Source organism: Solea senegalensis, linkage group LG12 (genome assembly GCF_019176455.1).
Source record: "Solea senegalensis isolate Sse05_10M linkage group LG12, IFAPA_SoseM_1, whole genome shotgun sequence".
NCBI lineage: Eukaryota > Metazoa > Chordata > Actinopteri > Pleuronectiformes > Soleidae > Solea > Solea senegalensis.
The window spans coordinates 20,167,915-20,179,297 of NC_058032.1; the positions used below are offsets into that span (position 1 = coordinate 20,167,915).

Genomic DNA, 11,383 nt, shown 5'->3' on the forward strand with positions numbered 1-11,383 from the left:
TGTGTTTATGGTTCCTGAGAGACACTGCTGCTTTGTGCGGGGGAATGGATGCAGAGAAACAAAGTCTGGGACTGTGAGACAACTTCACGTTTAGAGCTTCACGCGTTGTAGATGTGTGGGTCTGGATATGAGAAAAGTGCTCTGAGACGGACTAGATACAGTTGTTGTTTGGGGCAGCAGACTGGCTGGAGAACACGGAGACAGATTTTGTGCAATGCAGGCACTGGAACCAGAGGACAGGACCAGAGCTCATGAGTCCTTAAAGTACATGTCAGATGTGAAGAGGGATGTTTGGAGGGACAGTAAAGAGGAGCGATCGGAGCCTCCCTGTTGCCTGAGCGGCAGCAACATCTCCTACACAGTCAGGTAAATGCAGCACAGTCTATAAAGACTTGGTTTTGGTTCAAAATATCTTTCATTTTCTGTGTTCTTTAAGCCCACTGATAAAATGACTAAGTCTCTGGTGTCATTCACTGGGGAAATAAAAAATATGCTCTGTGTGTGTGTGTGTGTGTGTTGCAGTGAGCGTGTGGGTCCATGGTGGGACTTATCATCCTACAGGAAGCGATGGACACGTCAGATCCTCAACGACGTCTCCTTCCATGTAGAAAGTGGACAGATCATGGGCATACTGGGAAATTCAGGTTCGGCTCACTCCTAAGTTTGTTTGTTTTTATGTGTGGATAATGAATCAATGAATATGCTTCAATCAGAAGTTCATTTAAAAGATCATTTTCTAATGGACTGATTTAAGCATTTTTCACACCCATTACCACATTATTGTTTTTCTACTATATAAACAGAGTCATGGAAATTACAATTACAGGGAATTACAGGGTATCCTGCTTTTGGCCAACTAAAGTGAAATCTAAAAATACCACTGTTTGTACAAATGTATTTAAGTGTAATTGTGTGTGTTTTGTGTTTGCTTGGTAAAGGCTCAGGAAAGACCACATTGCTGGACGCCGTCTCTGGCAGGATTGGACACCGTGGTACACTGCTGGGTGAAGTCTTCATTAATGGCAGGAAACTGAAGAGAGAGGAGTATCAGGACTGTTTCTCATATGTGCTGCAGGTAACACACACAGAAACACACATGTATACATGTGTATGAATACACACCATCACCACCATGCTGCTGCAGCACAACAAGGCCAAGAAAATTATAAAAACTCAACGAAAATACTGCTATTTTATAACTTAGATGTAATAATAATAGACAATGTTCCTCATGAGAACTCGAGAACATGGAGTCAGCATATCCTCATTGTCTGTAGCAATTTCAATAGCTGAAGTGTTGAATGAAATTAAATATTGCCAACACATTAATAACAGGAAATGTAAAAGTTATTAGCACCTAATCACACAAGCTTTTCACTTTGGCTGGCTCTGGACACACTCACATGTGGATAGTTTGTATTTAAGTTGTCTGTGTTTCCACTCACCACCATTAAAAACTAAATGAAAACAACATTTTGCTAAAACTCCTGAAAGGCTGCCCCGGCCTCTGTGTGAAATTAACTTAAGACCCTCGATATCCTCCTCATATACTTAATCTCTCAATGAGAGGTGCTCAAGTGTATCCAAAGACCGAATTAATAACAGTGGCGTAAAGCAGGCCTTTGCTTCCTTTCAAATCATCTCTCCTCTCGCTGATAACGCCAACCCTCCCTCGCTCTCTAAGCCTCGTCATTAACTCCCCTCGCTAAGCTGCAGATGAGGAGGTGATATGAGCTCCTGATATCAAAGTCATTCAGGAGAGAGACTGAAGAGGAGAGGGACTGGGAGGCGCCACATGTTAATTGAGGCAGACAGGAGGTTCAGAACTTCGAAACAATGTGTGTGTGTGTGTGTGTTTGTGTGTGTCTTGTAGAAGGGTATATTATAGTCAGTGCCATGCACATGTCAACATACAATGTACATAGACGTGTGAAGATGCTGTGACTAAAACCTATGTCAGGATGTGACGTAGTTTGATGTGCAGGGATGTGAGTGATCATACATGGTGCATAGTGTCATCCATCCATTTTCTACTGCTTTATCCTCCACATGAGATTGGCAGCGACTGTCAGGGCAGTAGGCGGGATACAATCTGGACTGTTCATGTGATGTCAGTCCATCACATATGGCCACATATGGAGACAAACAACAATCCACTCACACCTACTGTCAATTTAGAGTGTCCAATTTACCTAATCCGCATATTGCATGTTTTTGGACTGTGGGAGGAAATCAGATAATCCGGCGAAAACCCATGCACACACGGGGAGAACATGCAAACTCCATGCACAAAGGCCCTTGTTACGACAGGTTCGTGAACCCAGGTCTTCTTGCTGAAAAAGGCAAGAGTGCTAACCACTACACCAACTGCATGGCCCCCCCTATACTCACCAGCCACTTCATTAAGCACACAGTTATCTGCGTTAGTGTTGCCTTCTTAATCATCTTAAACCAGTCTGGTCATTCTCCTCTGGAATCAACAAAGCCTTTTCTCTAACCATTCTCTGTGAAACCCTCGAGACGGTTGTTCTCGCACAACAACCATGTCACATTCAAAGTCACTTAAATAACCTCTCTCCCCCACTCATGGTGTTCTGAACCTCAGCAGGTTGTCTTGACCATGCACTGAGCTGCTGTCATGTGATTGGCTGATTAGATAATAGCGTTATCAAGCAGTTCAACAAGTGTACCTAATAAAGTGTACGTATAAAATGGAGGAGGATTCTACGATGCGGCAAACTAAATAATACTGTATATCCTCAGTTAGTATGAAGGACCCATCAGTGTTTTCACTATGTGTCTCTCTGTTCCCTCCTCTTCTTCTTGTGTCCGCTAGAGTGATAACTTACTGAGTTATCTGACTGTGGAGGAGACTCTGACATACACAGCACAGCTGGCACTGCGGAATCACTCGGCTGATGCGATCAAGAAGAAGGTGACTGTTGAAAGCATCGTCTCTGTGGCTAAATTTGACATTTTACATTTGAGATTATTTGCTTCATTAGTGCTAGGGTCACTTACTGTTTAAATCTATAGTCGATTTATTTTCAAAGAAATTAATGGAAATATTTTCCAGTGATAATCTTGACACTTGACCTTTGACCTGTGGCTGCTGTGCAGGTGTCCTCGGTGATGGCCGAGCTGAGTCTGAGTCACGTGGCCCACAGCGTTATCGGAGGCCGTGTTTTCCCAGGGATCTCTGGGGGCGAGAGGAGGAGGGTCTCCATCGCCTGCCAGCTCCTGCAGGACCCACGTGAGTACCGATCCAGGCTGGGACACTCCTGAGGATAATCATGATCATTTTATTCATGAAGCTCTTTTTAAGCATCAGCACAATGTGCTTTCTAGATAAGCAAAAGGAAAACTGAACAGGAATTCAGACTAACGTGAAAAAAGACAAATCGAAAACCCCCAAATTAAGAAAATGAGATCACATTAAGCAGCACTGAGCTCAAGGTCACTGAAAAAAAAAAAAGAAGCTAATATAGAAGATACTGTCATAAAAGAATAAAACGTCAACATAAAATTAAAAATCTAAATTATAAAAGGGTATAAAAGTTAAAAAGATAGTAACTATAAAATTAGGATACAACACTATGAGAGAAAATAAGAATTTAGAAAATAGAGATAGATAGAGATAGAGATAGAAAATAAGAATTTTAAATAAACAAGAAACGTGATACACAACTCAACTAAATTGTAGTAAAACAAGTGCAAAAATAACTATAACATTAGCATTAAGAGTAAGCCATCTTATAGAAATGTGTTTTTAAAAGGTGGGGTCAACTAATACCAGAAACATACTATTAAACAGAGAAGTGATGATGAGGTGAACTGAGGTAAAAGCCTATGTGTAAACCTTAAATACTTTTATACCTTAAATAATTTTGTCTTTACAGGACTGAAATTGGGATAAATACTGTGGAGATAACCTGAAGTATTAAGGTTGGATTGATATATCAGATAAATCAAATTAAGAACCCTATTAAGTGCATTTCATACATGCTACATTCTCTAAAAACAACAAATCCAAACCAGTGAGGATTGTTTCAACCTGAAAACAAGAGTAAACTTCACGACAAGATCCCTAAAGTGTTCAGAAGTCCACACTGAAAGAACAAAGGGATCTAAAGAGAGGAATAAGTAAAGGACACATGAGGGGATGAAGGGAGAGATGGAGAAGCGTAATGAAAAACTGGGTTATCACCCCACAAAGGGAATGAGCAGAAACTCACCTGTGTGTGTGTGTGTGTGTGTGTCCAAGTCCTTTATCAGGTCTACAGTCCTCTAGGGAGGATGAAAGGTCTCAGTCCTCATTCAGGATTAAAATAACTATAGACAGAGAGAGAGAGGAGAGAGAGAGTAATGAGGAGTTCCTATTCGCTGCCTCTCCAATCAACCAGGAAATGAATTAATCTCACAATTAAAGCACAAGTTAATTCCACTCTACTTTCATCATGCTAAGAGGCAATCTTTTAATTGTCCTAATTATACTAATTAACTGAAAAAAAGAACTGAATTATCTTCATAAGTTGAATTGGCCCCACAGAGAGGCCTGCATCTGCCACTTAATGAAGAGCGCATTGAAAAGTTTCTAACTTAAAAGAAGAGAAATAAAAGTTACTGTGCGGCTCTTTAGCTTATTCTCAACCTTTCACTGAGTGTGTGTGTGTGTGTGTGTGTGTGTGTGTGTGTGTTACAAAATCACGCATGGACCATGACGTCATTGCGGTGATGTCCTTGCAGGCGTGATCCTGTTGGATGAACCCACCACCGGCCTGGACAGCATGACAGCCAATCAGATTGTGGTGCTCCTGGCACAGCTGGCCCAGAGGAACCGTATCGTCATAGTAACGATCCACCAACCGCGCTCCGAGCTCTTCAAGGTGGGTGTTCAGGAACTGGAGAAAGAGAGAGAGAGATTTGTCAATGGAAACTTCATTTAAAAGGAGTCAAAATTCAAATTCAGAGTCAAATTATTTCCATTAAAATAGCAGTGACCACATGTTTGTTTGTGCACTAAAACAGTTTTGTTCTATCTGTTATTCCTCTTCATAGTGGCTGTTTAATTTTGATTGTTCCCCATATTAGCACTTCATCTTAAGAAGTAATTTTCCAGACTACAGTTATTAGTTATTAGTTATAATTAGGTAGACATCTCAGTCATTCCTGTTGGGAGAATGATTTTTAGTTCTCTTAAATGATTGCTGCATGTACATTTGGGCTATGACTATTGTTTTTAGACCTGAGAAATACACTTACTGAGGAAATAAACTTTGTTCTGTGCGTTTGTGTCCATGTTTGTGCGCACAGGTGTTCAGCAGGATTGCGATCATGAGTCGTGGAGAGCTGGTGTTCTGTGGACAACCGGAGGAAATGGTGGACTTCTTCAGTCAGTGCGGCTATGAGTGTCCAGAGTACTGCAACCCCTTTGACATATATGGTAAAGCACATGTATATGTACAGTATATCAATGGCTGTACATTCTGTATGTATGATATACACTGAATATACAAAAGCTTGCATATTTAAATGGCATGTAATATAGATTTTAGTGCATCTACATGTATGTGCATTTAAAAATCAATCTCCTGTGATGTGACACAGTTGACTTCACCTCAGTGGACACACGCAGCAGCGAAAGGGAGGCAGCCACTTTCAATCGCATGCACGAGATCACGTCGTCCTATCAGGGCTCGGCGATCTACCACAGCATGCTGGGAAAAATAGTGCAGAGCCTGCAGCAGGAGGACAAACCAGCCATTCCCTTTAAGAGCAAAGAGTCACCCAGTGGCTCAGCCAAACTGGAGGTTCTGCTCAGGTCAGTGCTGACTGAGAAAGTCTTCAATCCCCTTTGATTTGTGTGTTGTTTGATCTTTGCGAGACATAAGGCACAGGATGCAGCTCAACTTTGTTCTATAATAAGGACAAACAGTGTCAACAACAGTTATTCCACTCACTTGATGTCTTCCTGCCTTTATTTTTTTTTTGTCTGCAGACGGACTGTGAGGAACCTGTCCAGAGATAGGATGGGTGTTCTGATGCGTCTGTCCCAGAACCTGATCTATGGTCTCTTTGTGGCCTTCTTTGTCATGCGTTTAGACAATGACGTCAGTAAGGGCGCAGTGCAGGACCGCATTGGCATCATCTACCAGAGCATCGGTGCCTCACCCTACACTGGCATGCTGAATGCTGTAGCCCTCTGTAAGCCTAATAAACAATTAGACATTTATTTGACTCCCTTTCACTGGTATGTCACCAAGTCCTGGCCCTCAACAGTCACATAATATGTGAGTAACATTATACAAGATACAATCGCTTCAAGGAAATTCTGAAGTGCACGTCGCAGTCTATCACCTTATTAAAAAGGATGTTTTATCTTTGTTTAGCAGCTTGTTACAAACGTCTTTATCTCTGCTGCATAAGCTCATTTATCTCTCGTTCAGTGGGGGAAAGGAGTTCAAATGTGTGCAGCGTTTCTGTTTCCTTCAGCAAAAAATGTGCCAAGTCCAGCTTTGATTTCGTTTGAGGGAGTCGTATGAGAGTCTCCGTCGGGTCAGATTAAGCGATAGGCTGTACATTAATCTAGATCGAAGGTTCAACAGCGGGGCCGGGAATTGTTTTTATTTAATTACATTTTTTTTTCAAAATTTTATTCCCCCCTCAAATTTAAATACACATTAACAAGGTAAGATAAGTTGTGTGCTACACATCAGGGTCAGACATCTCACTAATGTGGGAGTATGTGTGCCATTCACAGATTTCTGACGACATTCATCCATCCATTTTCTCAGGTTGCGGGGGGTGCTGTGCCAATCTAAGCTGACATAGGGTGATAGGCGGGGTACACCCTGGACAGTTCGCCAGTCCATCACAGGGACACATAGAGACAACCATTCACTCTCACTTTTATACTTACGGTCAATTAAGAGTGACCAATTTACCTAATCCCCATATAGCACGTTTTTGGACTGTGGCAGGAAGTCAGAGAACCCACGCACACACAGGGAGAACATGCAAACTCCATGCAGAAAGGCCCTTTTCCAACCGGGGCTTGAACCCAGGTCTTCTTGCTACACAAACATGAATCTGTCAATTATTTGAATAGCTCAGTATGTTCATACATGGCAGTGGCACTACTAGGCCATCACTCATTTTTTGTTTCATCATTTATATTTAAAAATATAAAAACGCCAGTTTGATTAGCTGACTCTTGATATTGGCATTTTAACAAGGTATGTTTATAAATGGCACGGCCATGCTATACTCACTGTACCGTGCACATTTGCACATGAACTGAAGAAGCCTCTTGGGTGAGATGTCTTCAACTTAACTCAAGCATGTCCAGTCACCTTCAGCACTGTACAGTACAGAAGAAGACACATTTGAATAGCTACGTATAGAATGCACTATTTTATAGTAGGGGGTCCCTGCTCCATCTCTACAATATGTTGAAGACCCCTGAGTATTATCCTGTGAGATCAAATGTATTGTTTTGTTTCCCTGGCTTTACACTGTTGTTAGAAAGGTTGCACTTACCTTTACCTGCAGGTGCAGAATGACCTTTACTCTGTTTTTAAACTCAGTGAACCATAGTGCCTTTTTACCCACAGACCTGTAGTGCCTATACCATATCTATACTACTGCATTATCTGTGCATGGGTGTGTTTGTGTTTCACAGAGTTTGGTATTCATAGCTGCCACTGTGACTTCAAATAACCCTGAGTGCAGAGAAACTGTTACACACAGTAGACACAATGAGACATAAATGCTTCACGAGGCCAAATCCACGGTTTCTTTCATCCGCGCTCACTGAATTGCCAGATTGTGCCGTTTGAAAATCTTCAGAAAAGACACTCACTAGAGACCTCTCACTAGATTCTATTCCACGACTGGCTTTGTACACATAGTACACTGTAAGTTCTAGATTATTCAACCAGTGAATGAGCTTGGCTTTGCAGGTTGATTATCCCCTCAATGTATTCCTCAGTTATCAGGCTGTTACAGATACTGAGGATAAGAGATACGATAAAACACTGGCCTCAGCACAATCCACATTAAAATGTAAAAGGTGTTGCAGCCAAACAGCCACAAACAGTGATTAAACACATCACGCTGACCTTGAATCTCTTGAACACCAGCTGATAAGATACCAAAATTGGTTCACTCATCATGAAAGTGGCTCCAGAACACAGCAGGCCTTATTCATTTTAATGATCAACCCTTTGTCAGCTGTTTCGATTTTTCAAAATGCTTGTTCATTCAATTGCTCTTCATTAACAAATACCAAATATTTGTTTTTAAGCTTTCATCCTGTCACATTGTCTCCTCTGTCTCATCCTCAGTCCCGGCGTTGCGAGCCATCAGTGATCAGGAGAGTCAGGATGGTCTGTACAGTAAATGGCAAATGTTTCTGGCCTACATCTTCCACATCCTGCCCCTGAGCATCCTGGCCATCATAGTGTTCAGCTCTTTCCTTTACTGGTGGGTAAAAAGACTGCATGGCTCTTAGGATGAGGTTTTTGTTTATGGATAATGCATAAAGTTACATTTAATCTTTTTTTTTTTCCCCTGCCTTTCTCTCAGGACGGTGGGCATGCACCCTGATACTATACGCTTCCTGTGTTTCACTGCTGTTGTCCTGGTGCCACATATCATAGGTGAGCTGATGTGATTTAAAGCTCCAGTGCAGAACCTATATTACTATATGTGGACTTCTGAGACAGCAAAGATGGTGGACACTGCACTACATTCTGGGAAAAAGGTCCCGTCCCTCTACAAGTGGCTCTATAAAGTGCGGAATTAGCATTGCAGTTTCAAGCCTTGGACCAAGTGTCACTAGTATTCTAGTAATACAAATCCAAATGCAAATCAGTGAAGTATTCCTTTAAGTCTGACTGAAGGTCCAGATTTATGTTTAGCAGAAGAATCAACTTGTAAAACTATTCATGGACACTTCTTGGTGATTTTAGCTTGCTTCATTCGTACCGTATCTGCCTCACATACTAAGTTGTGATATAAAGTGTCACTCTGTGTGCAGTGCGGGAATGTCGCCACACGCACGCACGCATGCATGCACACGCACGCACGCATGCATGCACACACACACACACACAAAAACTATGCCATACTGAGAAACACAGAGAGAGTCTTGTGGAGCTGATGGGCTTAATCAGCGTTGTGTGCAGTACAGCTTAAAGTGGGAGAATCATGCTTTAAATGAGCTCCCTTGTACAGTACATTAAGTATTCACAGTAATCTCCTTATTAAGCTTTGTTTTACATGTATTATATTCATATTCTGTAACTATTGTAAAGTTTGACTCAAAAGCTAATTTTAATTTCAAAACACATTAGAAGGTAACTCTAGATGGGATTTAATACTGAACTTAGCACAAAAAGTAAGCACATTTGTGTCGATTCTTTCTTTGTTGTATGGTTCTTCCACATGCTACTGATGAATAAATTGTTAAATTGCCAATTCACTTGTTTCTTCCGACTTCAATCATCCAATCCAATAAACAACACCAAACAGTCAATAGCAGAATAAGCTGTTTGGCATTGACAGAAAAGATTTGGCAAGTTTTTCATGGGCACAACCCAAAAATGTATTTTCCTTTCAAACGTGGCTCCAAAATAAACAGGCTTTCCCACAGTAAGATTTATATATATATATATATATATATATATATATATATATATATATATATGTATATATAATAGGCATTATTACAACAAAGAAAGAATCGACCAAGCACAAATTTTCCTTACTTGTTGTGCTATGTTTCTTCTGTTTGTGGCTGTCATTACATACTTGATGCTCTTTTCTTCAGGTGAGTTGCTGACTGTGGTGCTCTTAGGTGTGGTCCAAGACCCTTACATGGTCAACACTGGTGTGGCTCTGCTCAATATTGCAGGGATCTTGGTGGGATCTGGATTCCTAAGGTGAGACTTTGAAAGGCCTTTGTTGTACATAAAGGATCTGTGCTTCCCACTGCTGCCAATAACACACTTTCCTTTCAACAGAAGCACACAGCAGATGCCGGAGGTTTTCCAGTGGCTCAGCTACTTGACTTTCCAAAAGTACAGCTGTGAGCTTCTCATTGTCACCGAGTTCCATGGACTCGAGTTCACGTGCAGTAAGTTGTCTATACCATGAAAGCAGCCTTTGTCCGAACAGCCTGAGAATGAAGAGTGACATGTCATTTTGAATAGAGTGGTTATACTGTATATCTATTTAAATGGTTATAACATTTTATAATTGTTGATTGCTGATTTAACTTATTTTGGAAGCTGCAGTTTGTAGTCTTTTCATTATTTTATGTAACCTGTTCATATTAATGAGCTTAGGCTAAATAAGTATCTCTATTTAAGCTGTTTAACATTAGCGCAGCAAAACTGTATCAATGCTCTACAACAACTTTTACTGAAACTGAAAATTGTTGACCTGAAATTTGGATTCACTGCAGGACTTTTGAATTACTTTTCTCTCGGTTCCTCTTTTCGATTGGCAAACGACTGTATGATATAAAAGATTAAAGATAAGTTATCATTATACTGATGCTCTTATTTACAATGAATGATCAAATATGGGTCCAGCGGTCAAGGACACTTGGTAGGAGAGACTCATTGGCTGTTTTGAGATCTGCTGCTGTGTTTGTGAAATCAGATAACTATTTAATCTTTCTCCTTGGTGTGCCGTGTTGTGTTGCTGCAGATACGACCAAACCTCTTCCAGGAGCCTGTCTGATCACTCACGGCAATCAGATCATTGATGAAGGCTATCCCGGCGCTCTGTCCCGATACACACAAGACTTTCTTCTCCTCTACTCCTTCCTCCCTGTTCTCCTGCTGCTCGGCATGATCAGCTTCAAGATCAGAGATAAGCTTGTACGCCATTAGAACATCAGAGAATAACCGAGTTGGGTTCAGATGATCTAAATCCAGTATGACGTTATTCACACATAATGATGTACTGTATATAGTAAAGTGGCACCGTCTATTACAACGTGTTATTGTGTTTGCACTCAACCATTTCCTCTTAAACTAGAGAGATTATACCTTAATGTTTAAAAACAATTAAGTATCTACTATACAGGATACTGTATACTATTTGTGATTTACTTTTCAGTCAAGGTTCAATTCAGTATTCACTATGTAATATATTTAAAATGTAATTGAGCATTAGCACATTTCACCATCAATATAGTAAACTTTTCCTCTTTTTTCTAAACGATTTCCAACGTGTGAGTTGTTTTTTGCTTTTTTTTAAATTTGCATTAAAGACAGAACTGTCAAAAGTGGAATAACCAATTAGCAGTCTTTCTGATTTAATAACTGTATTGTTTTTAGCTGACATTTTGATTTGAAAATTATTGTTCAGT

At 40.6% G+C, this 11,383-nt stretch overlaps 1 protein-coding gene across 1 annotated transcript; it reads left to right on the forward strand.

Moving 5' to 3' along the window:
* Window positions 1-13: 13 nt before the first annotated feature.
* LOC122778324 (ATP-binding cassette sub-family G member 5-like) lies at window positions 14-11,213 on the forward strand. The gene is made up of 14 exons (XM_044040079.1): window positions 14-366; window positions 523-644; window positions 939-1,075; window positions 2,837-2,935; window positions 3,121-3,253; window positions 4,747-4,886; window positions 5,314-5,443; window positions 5,608-5,821; window positions 5,999-6,204; window positions 8,346-8,484; window positions 8,587-8,660; window positions 9,833-9,944; window positions 10,026-10,138; window positions 10,717-11,213. Exons 1-14 carry the CDS (start codon window positions 215-217, stop codon window positions 10,899-10,901), a joined length of 1,956 nt encoding a protein of 651 aa, XP_043896014.1. The 5' UTR covers window positions 14-214; the 3' UTR covers window positions 10,902-11,213.
* The last annotated feature ends 170 nt before the right edge of the window (window positions 11,214-11,383 follow it).